The sequence below is a fragment of the Plectropomus leopardus genome, chromosome 2 (genome assembly GCF_026936395.1).
Source record: "Plectropomus leopardus strain MGB_pleo_1.0 chromosome 2, ASM2693639v1, whole genome shotgun sequence".
Lineage (NCBI taxonomy): Eukaryota > Metazoa > Chordata > Actinopteri > Perciformes > Serranidae > Plectropomus > Plectropomus leopardus.
This window is the reverse complement of record NC_142177.1, coordinates 24732447-24754068: the sequence shown is the minus strand read 5'-3', so window position 1 is coordinate 24754068 and position 21622 is coordinate 24732447. Positions and strand designations below refer to the sequence as shown.

The 21622-nt window shown below is 39.9% G+C and overlaps 1 protein-coding gene across 2 annotated transcripts; it reads right to left on the bottom strand.

The window, feature by feature from the left end:
- Positions 1-35: 35 nt before the first annotated feature.
- On the bottom strand, positions 36-21505 carry mars1 (methionyl-tRNA synthetase 1). 2 transcript variants are annotated; one of them, XM_042506063.2, is made up of 22 exons: positions 21242-21505; positions 18433-18523; positions 17617-17695; positions 17143-17274; positions 15488-15563; positions 15056-15240; positions 13551-13660; positions 12692-12808; positions 12116-12319; positions 9760-9961; positions 9550-9624; positions 9109-9279; positions 8515-8610; positions 7261-7378; positions 6843-7056; positions 5282-5413; positions 4469-4573; positions 2772-2967; positions 2064-2135; positions 1743-1769; positions 1267-1437; positions 36-642 (listed from the first exon to the last, which is right to left on the bottom strand). In XM_042506063.2, the coding sequence occupies exons 1-22, from the start codon at positions 21342-21344 to the stop codon at positions 493-495; spliced, it is 2826 nt and encodes a 941-aa protein (XP_042361997.2). In that variant the 5' UTR covers positions 21345-21505; the 3' UTR covers positions 36-492. The 2 variants fall into 2 exon arrangements, with proteins under 2 accessions (XP_042361997.2, XP_042362004.2); XM_042506070.2 differs by lacking the exon at positions 1743-1769 and having other exon boundaries at positions 21242-21504.
- Between the last annotated feature and the right edge of the window lie 117 nt (positions 21506-21622).

The following is a 21622-nucleotide window of genomic DNA, read 5'->3' as shown; positions in this document are numbered from 1 at the left end:
AATTGAGAAAGGGGAGAGTAAAGACAATATTCAGCTGAACTTAATCAATTTATTTTCTGGATCCAAAAAGGGTATTTGTAGCAAATGAAGGAAAAAAAACAATTTTCCAGAGGATATAAAAAAACATCTTTAAATGCGCAACACACCTTCCAACGCTAATATCGTATGCTGACTTTATCACAGGGAGAGTATAAAATCAGTTTCTTTTGGTGTAGGGATTTGGAAAAATCCCTTCATTCTGTAGCTGTATTCATTTGACTCTCTCTTTGTGTGTTTTCATTTCCCCGTCGGCCTATCCAGCATTTCATTAGTCCTCAGTGCCAATACCACATTGTCTTAGATCCTGTCACGGCTTTGCCTTAAGCTAATACCCTCATCTCTCTCTTAGTGTACATCTTGTTCCCATTCTCCACAATCATACCTCAAACCATTTTACTCCTCTCTTCCTCTCACTAACCTCCATCACTTTGCTTTCATTTTTCTTCTCCTGCCTCACTTCTTCTTGCCCTTCTGGGGCGCAGGCTCAGGGCTCTTCCCCTCAGCCAGAGCCAGCTGCTTCTTCAGGTCCAACAGTATGGCCACCTCTGCGGTGATCACGGCCTTCTCCACCTTCTGGGCTTTGAGCGCTCGTACCTTTTCGCCCTGTGAGAGATTAAATGGCAGGGTTTAATCGATTGCTCGCACCTGGATTTGTTGTTGATTTAACACATCTGTGAATAAACAGAGATTGGTAGCTTCTTTGTCAAATAGTAAACACTTAACAGAGGCGGCAATTTGTGGGTTTGTAATTATATGCGTCTGTCTGGGTTTGAAAATGTTGAAAATTTTATATTTTCTGCCGCATTTATAGTTAAAAGTGTTCCATAAATGAAAAAAATCACAGATTTAGAAATAAAATAAATGTGATTGATTGACGACAAAGTCAAACATTACCAGATATTTTTTCCAAATAATGAAACTGATTTAACGTAGCTTTTAAAATTAGCCGCTGTTTATTTCAGCGGCCAGTGGTCGGTTGTGTGCGTGATTCGATTTTTGGAGGGAACGCTTTCGTTCCTTACGGATGCTGACATCTGTTTGGTTATTCCATTTATAAGAAGATTATTTTAAAGACAAAACAATACAATTAAAATAATCTTATAGACAAAATGTACCTTATAGTGCTGTTCTAATGACAGATTCTTGGTCTTAAAATGTCTAAAAATGGGAGAATTTGGTTTACAGTTGATGGCTCCACAGTGTGCTGCCACCAGCCAGCACTCTCACCTGCTCAGCCACTGCCTGTGTGAGCTGCTTGGCTTTTTCTGGGTCCACTCCGTTCACCGTCGCCACCTCAGCAGCAGCAGCAGCAGCAGCAGCAGCAGCTGCGGCGGCAGCAGCAGCAGCAGTAGCTGGCACAGCGGCTGGCTGAGCGCTGCCAGCCCTCTGAGCTGTCGTCTGAGGGTGGAAACAGACAGACGAAGACGTTTGAATTTGAGCCGTTTTGATGGTTATTATTCCTGGAGCTGACTTTACTTCATTTTCAGACAATAACACTCATCACTCAAAATGTCGACCGGATTTTATGAGTCATGAAGTGTGAATGGACGGCGAATCACACTGGACACACAGGGATGAGTTAAAATTCAAAATCCGAGGGACGTTAGATGAGCCGCTAGTGTTAGTGAAGGCATGCGGTAATCAATATTGACACAGCAGAACCAGTGTGGACGGAGTCTTCACAAACAAACACCGCCTGATACCTTTTTTTTAGGTGGTTCATCTTCAGGCTGCAGGCAGGCGGTTGAGGAGAAGGTTTAGAGAGGGATTATTTTTATCTATATGATGGATGCGTAATACATCATTTAAAAACATTTATAGTGTGTGTGCTCTGCATCATGTTTCAAAAGACAGAAACTGCAATTAGAAACTCTTATTTGGGGCGACAGTTTGACGGACGCCCGTGAACAGCAACTCATTATCAATTCTTTCTTTTTTCATTATTCATAAATAGTCAACCTATATTACCACAAGACCTGACTGAATTTATACACAGACCATTAGGCAGCATAAACATCAAGTACCTGCTGTCCACCAAATCGCTTCTTCAAAGCCTCAATCTGGTCCGACTCCAGTTTCTGGAACAACGGACTGACCTGGAAGGAAAAGGGGTTGTACAGGGGAACAAAAAAAAAGGTAGAAATTAAAAAAAAAACATAAGCACGAATATTTAAAAAAGTTTGAAATTGTGGATCCGGCCCAAGGCCAGTGTAGCTGGAAAATTTATCCTGCAGGCTCTGCGCTCATCTCTGAACAAAGAGGATTATGCAAGTGAGGAGATAACCATGTTTGAGAAATCTGAGTTTCGATCATGATCACTCTTCAATACAGCATTTGTCAGAGAAGCTGCGTGAGTGTACGGTGCGTTAGTGTGACATTAGAACGGTGTCGTCCGCTGCTCCTCGTCTGGAGACCTCAGTCACGGATCACAACAGCCTTAGAGATGGAGTGCAGCGTTGGCAGGCTGCTGCGGACACGGGTCACCACAATTAAGCCTGAAGGGACAAGTGGCCTGAGAGGAAGTTGCTGTTCAGGGCTGAGGCCTCCAAACACCGTCTAGGCTATTATTCTCAAGAGTGTGTATGTGTGTTCACACGACTACAATGTCCTCCAGAGACCCGAAATATTGACACACTGTTGCATCCTCATTGTATCACCCAGCGTCAACATACGGGAGGTTCCACAGGTTTGTGTGCGAGAGCGGCGTGTGTGCTTTCTCAGGTTATACTCACAGTGCCGATGCGGTGGCCGGCACTCAGGGAACATACAAAGGTGCCCGTGCCTTGCAACATGGTATTGATGCAAGACTGAGGGGCGTTGAGTTGATCCCTGATGGTTTGGCTGACCGTTGGCATGTATGGCAGCAGCATCACTGACAGCAGGCAGGCGATATTCACAGACACGCCGGTCACTGTGCCCGCGCGCTGCCTGGAGAAGAGAGACGGAGATCAGTCAGCCAGTTAGACAGATCGTGAATTGAAAATTTGATAAGACGGACAGAAATTGCATGTTCACTGCTGCTCCTCTAGTTGCCGTTCATACAAATATTTCTTTCCTCTAAGACTTGATTTTATGATTGCAATCTATGCAAAATCAAATGATGTTTTCCGTTGCTTAGATACATGAATGTGGATGAAGTGCTCCTTTTAATGTGAAAGGTGAATTTACTCAGGGTTCTGACACATTTTCACAGACCAAATTTCAAAACTTTTCCATGACTTTAAGGACCCACTATACATGTGTGCATATATATATATATTTTTATTTTTTTTTTAAAGATGATTTTTTGGGTGTTTTTTGCCTTTAGATAGTGTAGCTAAAGACGGACAAGAAAGGTACGAGAGAGAGGGAGGTGACATGCAGCAAAGTGTCACTGAGTGGAATCAAATCCCGGCTGCTGTAAAGGACTCATATCAGGGTTCCTGCAGCTTAAGACGTTTAAAGACTTTTTAATGGCACTCACACTGAAGTTTAAGACCAAATTTCTAATAACCATAATTACTGGAATGTTTTATGTTGCCCAAAAGTTCATAAAATACGTTTATCTACATCAATATGATGAAAAAACCCCAATCCTTTTTAGGGTGGAAAACATGGAGGACATTATTATATTATCATAAACATATCGATGTGGTTTACCAACAGAAGCAGGAAATTTCTGGCATTTCTGGCTGGTTTTCTTGGTGATTTTGTGTTTCTCACTCTGGATGTGAGATTCCACACCTTGAGTGTCAAGTTTAAGGAGAGGAATTTATTCAATTATTTAGCAAACAATAGATGTTGCCAATTATTTTGAGATATTGCAATGCAACGTCAGAAAGAAAGATTCATAAAATCCTACTTCCCATGTCTGAGCATTTTTTAGACGTTTGAAGGAATAATTTAAGTAATTTTTATACCAGTTGAGGCCTAATTTTTAGATTCAAGAATTCAATGCCTTTTAAGGCATTTAAAGGATCTGCAGGAACCATGCTATATGGGGCACACACTCGACCAGTCGAGTTGGAGATCACACCAGAACACATCATGAAACTGAATTACTATTTACAGCATACAGTATGATCAGAACTGTATGGTATACTTTAAAATCCAAATGTGAAATACTGAATGAAAGCTACCTAAAGATGAAACTACCATCATCCTTTTCCAGCCTCTAACAGTTATGTTCGTTATAAGACGTGGAAGGTTATCCGCAGAAGATTACTGTAGCAATTAATTTCATCACACACAACAAAATTCCATGACTTTATCAAAACTTTCAATGGCTTTTACTAATTCTATGACTTTTCCAGACCTGGAAAATCAGATCGTGAGATTCCATGACTATTCCAGGTTTTCCATGACAGTGGGAACCCTTGACAGAGATGTTTTTACCTTGTAATAAAATTCAGAGGCACAGGTGATGTTAAACTGGTCAAGGCCATCTCACCTCTCTGTGTCTCCTCCTTTGATCTTCTTCCAGGGTTCATTGACCTGAATGTACTGGTTGCCATGGCGAGAGATGTTGAGGATGTGTCTCAGAGCATCGCGGATTCTGGTAAGAACAGTATATTGAATCGACTTCAGCAAAAGTCCAAATATGAGTTCATCTAAAAGTTAGTGTTGAGATACATCTTAAAATGATACAACATCAATCTAACAGCAGGGATATAAACTACACCAAAAAATGACAATGTAAAATACAAGTTTTAAACATTTTAAAATACTGAATAAATCTAATTAAGATAAGCACTTCTTAGAAGTTAATTTAATAAAATTTGCACTCAACTAGAAAAACAAATAACCTTTACCTCCCAATGTATCGCACATCTAAAGAACAGCACAAGTTGAAATACCATGAAGCTCAATTATGGAACATGAACTTGATTTCATGTCTTTGTCCGAATACAAAAAAACTTAAAGGCTGCTCTGTTTCTGCACTGTGCTCTGTTTCTGCACTGTGCTGATTTATTTGTTGTTTCTTCATTTCTTTTCATTAGTGATGGCTTGGTGGAAGATATGTCTTTATACTGATATTTTACTTTGCATCATGTTGAAATTTTAAATCGATGTACATTTTATTCTCTACTTTGGATGAAGTCTTTAAAAAAATCCCACTGTGGGTTTCTGCCTCGCCTGCATGCATTAACTGTTTTAATTCCTTTTTTTTCTGTTTTTTCAAAAAAACATCTACATGTGCGAACAAACGTAAACTTCCATTAGTATCTCGACATTTAGCTTTTGACAGGCATGTGAGTCTTACTTGACTTTGTCCATGAGCTGGATGTACTGCTGCAGCTCCCAGCCCACCAGAGCCAGGAGCTTCTTATCTTCCTGCTGTAGCTCCATCGCAGGCACACAGCCCTCAAAGAACTTGGTGACAAACATGCCAGCTCTAGAGAGGAGAAGGAGAGGAGGGGGGGGTTAACAGGACAGATGAAAAAAAAAAGGGGGGGAGGGGGGTCAGGGAAAAATGTGGGAACAGAGAGAGAGAGGCGGCGAGAAAAAAAAAGGGAAAGACAGCAAAACGAGCGAAGGGCATGTTACTTGACTTGCTAATTGTTTATAAATTATAGATTTTGTTGCCAGATGTAATACAGTGCTCTGCTCGTGTAAACTAACACAACAGCGTGCTGCATTGAGCCTCATCACAGCTCCTTCATCACCTCTACATTGTAGCCGCGTCTGCAGCCAGACGTTTTTAAAATGAGTTTTATGTGTACATCGGGAAGATGTTGGTAGTGTTTTTGTCACGTCTGATGCAACAGACTGTTCTATATTTTACGCATCTCCCAGCCTTTTGAGGAAGGTCTGCCAGACCACTGTCACGTTTACGATGAACGGTGATTTTGATGTGTGAGTGTGAACTTTGTGTGACCTGCATTCTTAATTTGTTTGAGTCTGTTAATTAGTGAAACTGCCGAGCCCTTGAGGTTTTTTCATCCCGGGAAAATAAAGAATATTCTGACGGTTAGAATAACTGAATCTTACTGATCAATAAAGTCATCTTTCCTGCTGGTGAATATTAAATAACTATTTACCCGTTTTGGTTTGTCAAACTGACTATTAGTGAAGTTGTTGACAGTCAAAGGCGATTAGCTGGAACACCACAGCCCTGAATCGTTTATGAGTCTGAAAAAGCGAGCCAAAGATGGACACACTGTTGCTAATGATGCAGTGATTTACTGACTGGATCCAGGCAAGGACAGAATTTCTTTTCTCATGCAGAATACTCTCTACCTCCAACACCTTAGGCTGGATGCAATCTACAAGATATTTTTGAACCAATTAGGCATCAACGTTGCTGCCCGAGACCAATTTTGAAGATCAAGGTACTTTGAAAAAAAAGCTGCAGAGAAAAATCTTTGATGTGGGATTTAACCCTGATCTTTTAAAAATCATTTGAGGCAATGTAATTGGGGCTAAATTACGCCATCCCAAACAAATTTAGAAAACTAGGGTGAGCCTCTTGTAATAGTTCTAACAGAGTTTTTTTTTTCAATGAGTACAACAATTTAAAAAGTTAGTTGTTAATTGGACTGGATGACAGTTTTGCTGCATATTTACTTTTTGAGTGAAACTTATTATGTACAAAGTGTGAGCAACTTGAGGTGGATTGCCCCATTTTTTATTTCACTAGTTACTGATCTAAAATTATAAGAACAATTAAAAAAAAAAAAGAAACTGTAACAAAGAATATATCACAAAATCAGCTAGCTGGAAAAAAGTAGCAGAGAGTGCTGCAGGTTACCTTGTTAAAGTCACTGGAAAAAGCTGAATTCTGATGGGAATCCTACTATGATGTACATGTGACTGTTACCAACCTGTTGATGAAGTTGCCCAAATTGTTGAGCAGCTCAGAGTTGTTCTTCAGAGCCATGTCAGCCCAGGAGAAGGCTGAGTCCTGTCCCTCTGGACGCACATACAGGAGGTAGAACCGCCACACATCGGACGGGATGCCTGTGTCCTTGGCCATGTCTCCAAACACACCCACACCACGGCTCTTGGAGAACTTAGTGTCCTCGTAATTTAGATACTCTGTGGGGAAATTACAGCATAAATTACTGTCACAGCTGAATCTCAGTGTCCAGTGTGAATGTGATCATTCATGACGTCTGTGTTGCATAACCTCCAAACACTGTGAATCCCATTTAAAGATCTGCTGTGAATCCCAGTTAGTCTAAGTACGTCACATATAAATAATAAAAGTGGTGAAATCAGTCAATCGGAATAAGTGCCTACCAGTGGCTATGAGGTGGTTGACCAGCGTGTAGTTGTCCTGAGCTCCCAGCAGGGAGCAGGGAAACACCACACTGTGGAACGGCACATTGTCTTTGGCCATGAAGTTGTACAGCTCCACCTGGTGGCAGAGACACAACACTGCACCGTGAGGATGACATCATATTAGATCATCATGAGATCATCCTGTTCAAAGAGGACTTATCAGCTCTCCCCAACCCCCATCTCTGCCTCTCTCTGCAAACACAGGCCATCACACACACATAAGAGAAGCTCAATCCTGCAGTTTCAGATGGAGAGAGATGAGATGAGTCAGTGAGAGTGAGGAAGATAGGTTGGATTTGTTTTTATCTACAGTTTTATTTATTTTTGTTATTAACTTCCAGTTAAAGTGGAAATAAACAAGTCTTTTGCTTTAGCTTATCATTATGAGGTACATTTTTATTGCTCTATATCATTGTCTATAATTATGTCACCATCAGGGTTTAGATTGGTTCCCATTAAGCCTTGATTTCAGAATAAGGAATCAAGAATGTGTGCATATCATTGATGGTATAAAATAATGGATGTAGCGACTGCGACATCACTCATTGGCTCGGGGACTCCTGTTCTGACGCAATTCGGCCGTTGCCATCTTGAACATTTAGAACATTAAATATCCCCGAACTTGGCCTTAGGTGACGTGACTGAGTTGCCATTGTGGCCTTTTCCCTTTTTCTGCGCACATGCATGTGTACATGTGAAAACTGGAAAAGGGTTTTTGTTCACTCCATGATATTGCCTTCTCCAAAAAGATACATACACACAAAATGTCAAGTACTTCATCTTTCCTATGTAAAGCCGATGACAGCATCATGAATTAGAAAAATCTAACAAGACGTATGGTGGACTGATTATGCTGAGACTTTGATCTCAGAGGGGAGGAACCTGGAAGTTAATAGCAACCCCAAACTACAAAGAGCTGTATTTCCTTCCACACAGTACACTGTCTGTACATTGTAGCTGTGGGCACAAAACCGATTGTGCATTTAATTCATAATCAGGCAATGTCTGTTTCACATTAGGGTTATATGGAGCTAGGAATTACACTGTGTTTTAATGCAGAATGCAATAGACCAGATGGGGCAATGACAAAAGCAATCGGAGCCATTCTGTGTTGTAAAGAGGACAAAATCTGTGCCAAGCTTGTGCATCAGTGTTCTGCTCGCCTCATAACATCTGACGTGTGTGTTGAGGGGAGGAGACGAGGTGGGTTACCTGATGTGGATTCTTCCACCACTTTTCCCATTTGTCAGTGTAGTTGGCTGTAATGGACAGATAACCAATCGGGGCATCAAACCACACGTAGAACACCTGCAGAAGCAGAAAGAGAGAGACGTCCACAAATCAATTCTGGATCACATGAATCGAGCTAAAAAGGACACAGAGATTAGGAGGATGAAAAATCCTCAAGATGTACAACTTGACTTCTGTCTCTTATATATTATTTGGAGAAAGATTTAGTGGAGCGTATAAAAGTAGTCAGAGTTTCAACATGTTTTGACATGCCAGACCCACAGAATCTCCCAGTGTGCTATTAGGGAGCACTGCAGTATCATCAGTCACTGCAGAATCTGCAAACAGCTAATGAAGTGCATAGTCATTTTCAATGTTTAATTAGGAACCTGACCTTAGATATTAAGTGCTTGCATTCATTATCTTCTCAGCAGGCAATTTAGCTGAGTCTTATTATGCTTTAATAAAAAAAAGTGGTGTGTGCATCTTTTCTATTGTGATAAAATGAAAACAAACAAAAAAAGCAGGATTTGTAATGTGAAAAATGTGTTTTTGCTCCTGGTGACAATAGCAGACCTTCTCTTTAAAGTCAGGATGAGGTACTGGTGTTCCCCATCGCAGGTCCCTGGTGATGCAGCGAGGTTTGAGTCCATCTCTGACCCAGGAGCGAGTGATCTGTTTGGCGTTTGCTGTCCAGTCTCCTGAGCCGGTTGACTTCTCCAGCCATTTCTCCAACTGAGGCTCTAGCTGCATGAGGGAAAGAATGAAAGGGCTGACAAAAACACCAAACGTCTTAACTCCAAACCACAGCTCCAGAAAGACTAAAGCCGTTTATATAATAAAATTACCACAGGGATAACTGCCTTTCACAAGCTGTCTGACTTTGAATTCTTCTTTACACTTGGAGTTTTTTTTAATTTCTTTACAGGCTAACTCTGATCTCTGCAAGCAGAAAAGCACAATCTAAACTGTAGAATGAAAAACTCAGGCCATTACAATACAGTGTGAAAAGCATACCTTTGGCAGGTCCAGGAAAAGATGCTTGGAGGAGCGGACGACTGGAGTCTGCCTGCAGACCTTACACTGGGGTTCCTGGAGGAGACAGCCATCAGCAATGATAAAACAGAAATAATAGGGCTACTGCCATCATTCTCTTTCTAATGATCAATTAATGGCAATAATTTGCACTGATTTATCTAAATCATCAGCATGCTCCTTCCAGCTCACCCTGAGCTCCACAGCGTTGATTAGACGCCCACACTTGTCACACTGGTCACCACGAGCTTCTGGGTATCTGCAGTGGGGACAAGTCCCTTCTACAAAGCGGTCGGCGAGGAAGCGCTGGCATTGTTCACAACGCAGTTGCTCCACCGTGTCTTCCATGAGGAAACCATGCTTGTGGATTCTCCAGAAAATATCCTGGGCGATTCTGAAAGGACAACAGAGGACAACGCTAGTCTATAAACACCTCAGGGAATGTGTCTGGGACGCATGAAGAACATGTTTTGTTTTTTGATGCGAGTTTAAGTTACACTGACAAATGTGTAATGTGGATATACGCATGCAGGGGGCTCCAACCTTTTGGATTAGTTTACCTGAGGAACTTAGACTTGAGAATTCAATGCCCTCTTTTTAAATTGTCTCTCAGGACTCACTTCTATGTGTCCTTGTATGTGAAGCATTTTGTATATTATTATTATTATTATTATTATTATTATTATTATTATTATTATTATTATTATTATTATTATTATTATTATTATTATTACTATTATTATTATAAATAAACCCTGTTTTTGTTTTCTGGATCAGACTGATCGTGCTCTTCTCTGTTGGCTGGAAAATTATGTAAACTTTATAGATCAATATGGAAAATAGAGCAATATACTGAAAAAAGAAGATGAAGAAAAGAGTTGGTGTTATTGGTTTGGTAAAATAAAACATGGAGCATAAAAAACAAAGCTGTTGGTAATCTTTGGTGTTGGATTTGTGAATCTAAAATGTAAGACCTAACATCCAAAGCACTTTTCATGCATCAAGTCAAAAGTCTTTAAACCTTGGGCCTTTTTCTTTTTTCAAAGAACATGGTTGTGGTGCATGGTGTCTGATGCCTTTTATGTTTTACTTATCAAAGCAAAAGCCACAAAACAAGAGTTTTTATCTTTGCTATCCTTTTTATGTACAAGCACTAAAAAGAAGAGAAAGACCTCTGTTTTGTATCCCATTTTTACATGTAACTAAGTAAACCCACCAAAACCCAGACTTTCCACGTCTTATTTAAACACTGATACAAACAAAGAAAAATCTGACACTTTGCCAATACACACACTGACAAGAAATCACACCCACTGCTTTGTTTTCATTATTTCAATAATACCTTAGAGCATCAATCCATAACTTTGGAGCAATTAATTTCATCTCCAGGCTTTCATTAGCTCATCAATATTATAAAATAGATAACTTTACTGCAGAGTGCCCAATTTATTTTTCCTCGATCAACTCTGCCAATGCTAGTCCTTTCTGCTGACTTTTTAAAAAGTGTGAAAAGAGTTACTGTTTATTGCATAAATACATAACTGTAATACAGTGAAGTGGAGCTTCACCTGACTGTTTGAATCTACTTTCACACACAGCTTTTATCTTCATTAACTTTCAACTTAATTAATGTGAGTTGTACCAGTATTTGACTAACTCATAGGTAACAGGTGTCACCTATATAATACCATTTAGTGAAAATGCATGTGTTTGGGAAGCAATGAGCACATGACTGTAGAAATGAGACTTGGATCATTTTGCCCGATTTATGTGAGAATTCGTAAACGGCTGTTTTGGTACAGTTTTGCTGTTGTGAAATGCATGAATGTTATGAAATGAAATCCGATTCATCAGGAACTCTCTCCTTTTTTGGATTATTTGCTCACCATGGAGGCATGCAAGAAAATCAAAGTTTTCTTTACAAATTCAACATAACATTAGGTGAGTAACTGATATACAAATGGTTATTTTGTGGGTAAAGTTTTCCTTCATTTAACAAAGTATCTGGAACAACAGTTCTCACATGTCACACTTGTCACCCAGAAGTTAGTCAAAAACTGGTGTAACACGTTAACTGAGGCATTTTGTGGGTAAAATATTCCTTTAACTGACAAATGAAAACATTTTGAAGAAAATGTCTTTTTTTATTTGATACATTTCAGAAATGTAAGCAATAACCTAAACTCTACAATCATGCTCAATAATCTCTGAGATTAAGTCGGGTGGAATTTATGCTTGAGAGGGCGAGACATCCACAACAGTTTCTACTGCAAGATTATAGCAATCCTATGTTACGTAATTGTATGGAAACGTCATGTGTTTGCCCTTTCATACCAAAGCCAAGCAGCATCAGAGTCATATACACCAGGACCAGCGCTGCACTGCGAGCTCTGGATTAATATTGTAGACCTCTCTTCTTATCTCTGCATCTTTGTCGTTTACATTTGATAATGATGACAGAAAAGCCCCGTCTTTAATTTCTCACATAATCACAGATTACAATTCTACAAACAGGCCGACTAAAGCATTCTTCCCTGCTTTTACTCACTCCGTCTGCTTCTCGGTTGTGGTTCGGCCAAAAAAGTCGAAGTCGATCTGGAACCACTTGTAGATGCTGGAGTGGATGGCATGGTACTTGTCGCAGATCTGCTGTGGTGTCAGACCTTCCTCTCTGGCCTTGTTCTCTGTTGCCGTGCCGTACTCGTCTGTGCCACATATAAACAGCACGTTCCAGCCTCGCATACGGCCGTACCTTAAAGGAGAAGAAGCATGGACCCAGTACAGTATGACAAAAGATGGATGGCAGAGCAGAAAAGAAGAAAAATTAAGAAGAAAAAGAAAATATGAGGAGAAAAAGAGAGATTATGATAAGGAGTCACAGAGTGAATAACAGTAAGGGTAAGAGAAAAGAAAGAGCAGAGAATAAGAGAATGGAGAGCCAGCAGTTGGGGACAAATATGATGGACAAGTTAGACTGTAATGCTGAGAAGACCTGCACATTACATGATGTAAATGTTTTCAAAAATGTGTTTGGAACAGAAGTCATTATTTTGTTCATGATTATCAGTCATTTGTTGGCCCCCGTGTAGAGAGGAAAAAAGGATTTACAGGATTAAATTCCCACCTGCAGAAGACATCTGTACTGAGGACGCAGCCAATGATGTTGCCCAGATGGGGGACGTTGTTGACATAAGGCAAGGCACTGGTTACAAGGAGGTTTCGCTTGCCCTCCTGTGGCAAACTGAAAGGAAACAAACAGATCAGTGGTTTAGTTTTCCCATCTCTTAACTCCTCCAGAGTTACATGCACTTCCTCAGGGTTACATTTCTACACGGTGCAGCTCAGCTCGATGTACTCTTCTGCTGCTGGATGATCACCTGACAAATTCACTTTTCGGGAGTTTAGAAAATCTATTGCTGGATAACATTTTAGTTTGTGAGACTGTAAATATTAAGTATTCTGATATAAATATGAATTGTGATCTAAAGAATCTTGATATATTGTTCTTATCAACTGAGATATGTTTGATGTTTTGTAATGTGGCCTCTGCATCACTGTTTTCTTTCTCTGTGTACTTTTTTTAAATGTTTTTTCTAGGTATTTTATAGAATTGTTGATTGTAAAATGTTTTACCACCCTGAGTGCTTAACCACACTTGTCACCATAGAGATAAACATTTTGACCTGACAATCCAAGTAGGATCAAAACATTGTCTTCATTAAACTTGTGTGGCATGAAGTGTGCAGGCCTTACTTTTCTCCTCATGTATGCTGTTTTTTGATAATTTTGCACCTACGTGATGTGCGTATAATGACTCTCTCAGTTTGTGAGACTGTCCAAACAAGAAGATAATCCACAAATGTGATCCCCATAACATCCCTACACCATCCTAAAGTGCAACATACACTGTGCACACCCACTGCAAGTCACTCTGAGAGCATCTGCTATCGTCTGGAATGAAAAACAGCATTTTAATTACTTACATGGGGTGCTGTCTGTCTGCAGCTGATGGGCAGGTGTTCAAACCTTTACTCCAGGTGAGATAAGCTGCCTCCATCTCCTCCTCTGAAACCACACGATCACTTTCCTCATCCTAAACAGACATTGAGATAAAGGGAAACATTCACTGGAAAGTAAACCAAAACGAGCTTGTAAGGTTAGTAATCTCCACAAGTAGATGTTTGCATTTTTAATCCTGCTGTTTCATTAACTATAATTCATTAAATCTAGATGGTAATTTGAGGTTATCAGACCAATAAATTATGTCCAATCTTTGAAATATCGACCAACAAACCCAAAAGATTATTGTGGCTGAAAATAGTGAAATTATTAAATGACCTGTTTCGTTATTAATTCGTGATTAACTGGCTTTTGGGACTCACAAACACTAAACTCCAAAGTTATCTCAATTTCTTCCTCAGCTGAGCTGTAACATTAGCGAGCTCAGTGGTGCTAAGTGAGCTAGCAGCTGATGCACGTTTCCTTTGAGCACCACAAGCCGAGTGCAATCTAGTTCCATTATATTGGAGAGAGGCAGACATCTCTACGGTCCATATCTCCAACACTCACACCAAAACAATCTACACTGATAAACAGCAACACAGGTCATTTGGATTCGGGATAAACTATCACTTTACCACCTCTTTCAATAACTGCTATGCTATCTAACTGAATGAAGTTGCTCAAGTGCACAAGTCTGTGATGAAACAAATAATCAAACTGTATGAATAATACTGTAAGATTCTTGATTCTAGGCGTTAAGTATTTTCCTCTCTAGGAGCGATCCTTATAAAGAACAGTCCTTTAACTAAACTACCAAATCAAAATCACAACACAAAAATACATTCAACTCTTCAGTGTTCTGTTTTTTTTTTTTTTTTTTTAGAATTGTATCACAGATTCCCACTTGACCTATTGACCTCTAACCCGAAGCCTGAAGCTAAAGCGTTTATCATTCTGAGATATAGACATGCTGCAACGTCCACTGATAGGCAGCCATAACTGCTGCTGCTATAATTTGATTGACACCTGTTCAAATCCTCTCATGCTTTCACGAGAACAGAGGATAAAGAAATAGTGATGTAACCTCTACATGCTGCATGTTCTATATCCTAACACGGGTGTTAATAATAGCTTTCATAGAGCCAGGTTAACGCTCACAGGCAGAGAGCCCCGCTTAGTTTAAGTGAGGTGAATTCAAGCCTGACAACCCTTTGAGTGCTGTAACTTTCTTCCTTAAAGCTGCGGTGAAGTAGAGACAAAATGTGGGAAAGGAAGCGTGTGACAGTACATGTGTCTTGTAAGGCGTTGTTTGTGTTCGAGCATCTATGGCCTGATGAAAAAGACATTTTCTTGGAAACCTCACAGAGCGTACATGTTCCCTGAGGCAAAGGCACAAGTGTAGTTAGACACCGAAGCACCTCTGAATGCTTTTTGTTCTGTATGAATGCTTAAAGTCTAATAGTTATCCTGCTGATGTGGCTGATACCTCAGCAGGGTTGCTGTTGCATGGCTGAGTGTCTCTGCACTGGCTGCTCTGAGGGGCAGGCTGCCTCTGCATGTAGCTCTTCATGCCCTGCAGGCCTTTCCCCTGCAGCACTTTCTGAGCAGCAGACTGGCAACTGTGCATAGCAGCCCCACGGTCAAACCAAGCCTTCACAGAAGTGCGTTCACCTGTAAGATGAAAAAAGAGTCAGGGAAATGGAAAAGGAGAGAAAAAAAAGGGGAGAAGAAAAGTGAATGGTCGCAGTAAGGACTGATAAAACACAGAGAACAAAATAATAGGAATGAGGACATTGAAAAAAAAAGAGAGGGAAAGTGATGGAAAAAATAAAATAAAATAGATAGATATAGTAGGGAAGAAGCTGAGGCATTTGTGCATGACCAATAACAAAAAATGTAAAAGTTTATTTGTACTTACCCAGGGCAAGTGAGGAGTCAGATAAAACGGGGTACAGCGCAGCCCATAAAACAACATCAGCAACTGAGACGGCTTCCTGAAACACAGAACAGCTTAACGGTTAAGTTTGACAGTTTTAAACTTGGACACTGTTTTTCCACGTTTCTATTACTAAGTGACTAATGGAAGCAACGACTTTTGGAATTGGCCCAGTATTGAGCGAGTCTGCTGCGAAACTGGCTGCAATGTAAGCACCTGTGGCCTGTTCGCACCCTCGATGTAGGTCCATTAAAAGTACTTGTTTTTGCCACTTCAGGCTCAGACTGTTATTTCAAGTGTCCAATAATGTATGGAAATGATCCTTCTGGAGATAAACCTTTTTGTTTAACCAGAAATGAACCTAAAATCACTATCGACAATCGCACCAGACTGCGTTTAAATGAAGAATACTTTTATCATCGTAAAAGAAACTTTTTTCAAAGTCAACAGACACAATAAAACACACAGAAACCATCTTAGATTTGTATTTTTCATTGGTCCAACAATCAGCAACCCTTAATTCACCCACTTAAATGTGAATATGTAAGGGCCATATACTCACTAAAATTTCTCTTTATTTAAATGGAGTCTGGTGGCTTTGGCAATTGCAATTTTGGTACCGTTTCTGGTTAAAGAAAAAGGATCTTATTCTTTAAAAAAAACATCCATCTCTGTACAACAGTTATAATAATAATCTGAGCCTGTCTGTGGCAAAAACAAGAACTTTTAGAGGACATGCATTTTGTTGCTGCCAGCTGCAGAGCTCTCGCCAAATGCTGGACCAATTTCAAAGACTGTCGTTCCAATTAGTCACTTAGACACAAAAACACCGATAAAAAGGGTTGGAAAATACCAAACTTACACTTTAATGAACATAATTTCTTGATGTAATTTACACATCGTTGCCGAACTTGCCATGTCCTTTCATGTCACTCCATTAAAAACCCAAATGTTTGTTGTTTTGAAAGCCTAGGGATCAGTCCGAACCCTTGTGACTTTCTACATACAAAGCAACCATGAGAAAGTCTACTTTCAGCATGAATGTTTTGTGTACTTGTATCTCACTAAACATGGACTGCATGTACTGCTGTGACTGCCTCACTGTATGTGTTCACCACAGTTTTTCTTGAGCTTTACACAGGCTTCCTCCAAGCCATGCCAATCACCAAGAGACTTAACAAAACAGATTTCTGTACACATGAAATGTATGACAGACGCACATGACTGGTTGCCACAGGGGCTGCAAATACCACAGAGAACTGATCCCCCCACCCCCAACCCACCCACACTCAGGCACATCTGCAACATAAGGGAGCTCCTCCCCAGATAAATCTTTTTAACTTAAAAATGCAGCACCAGCTCAGCATCAGCCGCTGAAAAAAAACTACAAGAAGAAAAAGAAATGTTGCCGCAGGAGCCTGATGTGGCACAGAGGAGACGCTCAGTTTAGCTCGGCTGAGCTTCCACAGAGGCATCGTGAACTTTTGACTTGATCATATAATATATAGCCTGAAAAAGCCTTGTTTGAGTGAGTATGTTTGTCCTTATCTGCTGTCACTCTCATGCTATACATGGAAACTAATGGGCATGGAAAAAAGGGAAGTGGAGTAGATGAAAAGGAGATGTTGATGCTGTACCCCAGTTATATATGGCGTGTTCCCCTTGCTCAAGCTTTGCTCCAAGTAGTTTAGGGGCCCCTGGAGGACCTTGGACACCTCTGATCCTTTTCCCTGCAGCACTGCCATGTGAAGAGCCTGCAGCAGCGCAGGCTGCACAAATAAGACAGAACAGAGATTAATTACAATTGATTGAATGACATTAGATCAAGCCAAAGAAGCATGACCGAGGTTAAACAATTCATTTTCTTTAACCCTGCAGAGCATGCTGATAGATTTCTTCAGTGCATTGTTCTTTTGAGAGCATGAGCTTTAATCATTTAGCTGCATGGATTTACGTCCCCGTTGGCAACGCATTGATGAACAGTAAGAGGATTTTGCATAAGAGAATGTAGAAATGCGTGCACTGAAAATAGTTTGCATTTCAAAGAGGTTTAGTGTTTTGTACAACAGATTACCAGCGAACTGAAAGGTCTGTTTTTATGGAGAGCTTACCTGAAGATCTGTGGCCTCCCATTCAAGCCACTGACTGCAAAGCTCACTGGGTTCTTGTCCGCTCACCTCAAACAGGTATCTGAGAGGTTCAAAAGTGGAGATTAGAAGAAAGTCATGTCAAAGAGTTGCATCTTACTTTGTTTAAAAAGGAAAATACTCTCAGACACACCTTAAACATCAATATCTGCCACACCTTCGCCTTAAGGAGTTACAGTGCACCTGAACATTTCATTGCCACATCATCAGTGTTAAACTGGCAGACCACTGATATAGTTGCCAGCCATGGTTTTTAGCTATGGTTCTCAGCCGTCAGCTGTGTTAAGGACTCTTAAATTGATACACATGAGGTAAAGTTACATTTATCATGGAGATTTCATGTGTCATTAATGTAGGAAAAACACTACTTTGGCAAGATTTAAAGGATCAGTTCTCCCAAGAAATATTTTCTTATTAACTTCCAGTGGTATTATTATTATTATTATTATTAAACTATAATAATTTATCATAATGAAACCTGTGATTTACACCCCTTGTGGTATGTAGCGATGCAGTTAGTTTGGTTTTTTTTGCCCAGGTATTGAGATACCTTAATATATTCACAGCTTCAAAACCTGAGAAGTCCTAGCAAAAACATGACTAGATACTGACAGAGACAAGTAAATATATATTTTGACTTCTATTTTGTAGTTGAACAGACTCTTTAGGATTTGGGGTATCTTAAAAGTTATATAGAGGCAGCAATCAACAGCCTCAACATTCATGCCAACTTGGCATCAGCATTCATAAATGACCAGGCGGGGAGATTCGTCTACTGACCGGCAGATGGCATTGGAGCTGAAAAGGTGCAGTCCACTAGGCAGGAGCAGGGCTGGCAAGGCTGGACGGCTAAGGAAGGGCACCACTTTCTCTGTAGAAAAAAAAGAAGAAAGAAAAACATTAAACATTAAAGAAAATGCACACAACAGCAGAAGATATTGTTATGCAGATAAGCGTGTTTCTAGAGTAGTTGGACTAGATACTTCAACTGATGAAACATGTAGAGTCAAACTGTAAATTCTTGTTAGAGAGAGAGAGAGTATTCTATATCCATTAGATCTAATTTATTTCAACACTTCCTAGGCAGAGATCAAATTTAAATTCAATGCTGTATCTTCAAGGAGAACCAATAACACAAGACTCCTCAAACACGTCAAGGATAATCCTGCGATCAAGTCCTCAGCCTCAATACTTTACAAGTTAGGAGAATAATCTATGGAGAACACAAAGGTCACTTAGAAGGTCGAGGATTTGATCTTCTTAATCTGGAATTTCTCACCACATGAGGGATTCTGGTAATACATTTTTATGACATTGTCGCTTTGACAAAAAATCAAATACAAATTGTTAAGATTCAATACAGCAGGAGTAACATTTACGTTTGTTTTAAATTACATTCACTCTAATAAATGTGCAATATATCAGATTTTATTATAATTAGGAACCAAAAAACAGATCATCGCAGTTCACGGTCTTGTGTTCAACAGATTTTGACCCAAATGCAGAATGACTTGCATGATACAACATGCTTCCACCCCCCTTATACTGTTTATATGCATCATGTATTTCTGAGTACAGTCCACTACATTCATACACAGCGGCTGCATGCCAGATGGTCCTGGTTATTCATCTCAGCGATCCAACTCCCACAGAGGTCTAGCTCACATCTGGGACTGAAGAGAGCGAAGCCTCTCTCACATGCCTGACAATCACAACATAAGCCCAGCACTAGCGTTGTATCGCCATTTAATTAGAATCTAATTCCTTTACAGAGCAGCATCTCGACAAAACTCCACTCGACAATGAATCAGTCCAGTGGGAAATACGCCAAGTTTCAGTAGCGAGTATATCAAGCCAATACTTCATCCATTTTCTGTGCCTGAACTATAGACTGTTTTAGTAATTGTTGAACTGAGCCTAAGGAGGACTACTTGCATTATTACAGACTCTCTCTGGAAAACATCTTTAACTGTTGGTCAGAGATTAGTCACATGATTGTAAATGGATCCCCATCCCAAAGAGGGTGAGTAATTGGTTTGAAATTAATATGAAGATCATTTTGCAGACTTTTGTCATTGACAATATATGTTCCAACATGGCTTAGATGGCTAAATTATGAAGGCCGACTTAAATTTTATTCATGTTGGCTTTTTCTTTTCTGCAAAGAAGACAGCCTCTTTTTATTGGTCGAACAACTTTTCAGGTCCTTCATTACTAACTTGGGTGTAGCATGGGCCAATGAAGGATTCATTAAATTTTGGAGCGTATTTTTGACCTCCGGTTTCATTCAGGATTCTCTGAACCTTGTTGCTATATGGCAAACCAGCACGCATCTCCATTGGTTCACCCAGAACGATTGTAATCATGGGTATGTCTTCAAGGTTGGATGTTGCGTAATGCACAAAAGAAGTAAGTGGTAGCAGAAAAATTGGGGATTACATAATTAATTATCAGCTTTTAATGAGACCACTGAACACTATGTTTTGTCTGATGGTTTCTAACTTGACTTCTCCATTTTTGCCTTCTCCATCCTCTTTCTAATGAAATGTTACATGCTCACTGATGTTGTCACAGTTTGCAAGAAATATATTATATATATTAATATATTATATTAATATATTTTTTTGGTTCCAGCTGTGAACCAACTTTTCTGATTCTAAACCAATTTATTTTTGGTCAAAATGCTCTAAATGGTTCAAAATTAGGTGCAGGAAGTGGAAAAGGGTAACAGTGCCGTCTAAAACATCTTTCACTATTCACTGTCTATGGAGCTATATCAGGGCTGCAACAATATCAGATTTTTATGGTGCAATAACAATCTCAGAAAATATTGCATGTTGTGGTATCATGATATCACAGAATAATTATTACTATCAGTTAAAATTACTCTTAAAAGACTGAAAATAGACGGACTTTTTTAAAGTTAAACAAACATTTTATTACTGTACTTGAAACTTTTTGAAAATAACTAAAATAATATATATGTATTTTTAATACTGTATTATATATACAACATTATATCTTGATAGTGATACATCATTGCAACCCTATTCCAGACTTAATAAATACCCTTTGGTATCACAAATTGGAGTTTAGCACTCTAGTTCGGAGGTTTGGGGGAGAGTTGCTCACGTTAACAAATATTATCTTACTGTTTTAGATGATGGAAATAACTTTGTGATTGTGTGTAGATCTCCTTTAACCAGGGACTGTTCCAGTCATGACAGGTTGCATACTGCACAGGTAAAAGCCCAACACCTGTATGCACTGCTTAACAAAGGCTATATGAGGCTGCACTGACAAACAGTACTAAAACAAGACAAACAAAGCAGTGATGTACAGTAGGCTGGGAGTTTTCTAGCTGCTTCTCAGATGTTGAAGTTGTCAATCAGTGAATGACAGTTGACAGTTAGCACTTGATCGGGACTGCAGCTAACGTTAGCCTGCTATTCCACAGTTAAAACCGTCAGTTACACCACAAACTCAACTTAAACTTGGCTAAACCACATAATAATTATAAGTTAGCAGTGATCAGCCGCAGGTACGCTTAGAGTTACGGTGTTATGTAAAGCTAGCCATGCTGTCTTACCTTCGTGGTTGACATACTGGACGTCACACTGAACTCCAGTCACTTCTAACGCTGCTAACACCTTCAGGCAGTGCGGGTTGCCTTCACTGACGAACAGCTTCATCTGGCCGTTGGTAACGTTACTCCGCTTTGATCGGGACCGATGACTGGCTTTGATGGTCGCAATAAATACTTTAACTTTAAAACAAGACACGTAGCTGCTGGCAGTAACTTTACCGGTAAGTGTGGTCCACACACGCTGATGCAAGAAGCACTGGCCCTTTTACAAATGGCGGAGATGTAGTTTTTTGTGGTGTCTGCGGCGTTTACAGAAACGCCAGCTGTCTCTCAAATGGACTACAACTCCCATAAACAATTTCCCATAGCCTAACTTTAGCATGA

Coding starts and splice junctions, on each gene's coding strand:
- mars1 (XM_042506063.2), bottom strand. CDS start 21,344: ATGAAGCTGTTCGTCAGTGAAGGCAACCCGCACTGCCTGAAGGTGTTA. Junction 17,696..18,432: donor AGCTCCAATGCCATCTGCCG/GTCAGTAGACGA, acceptor TGAACCTCTCAG/ATACCTGTTTGAGGTGAGCG. Junction 15,564..17,142: donor ACACGCCATATATAACTGGG/GTACAGCATCAA, acceptor TCTGTGTTTCAG/GAAGCCGTCTCAGTTGCTGA.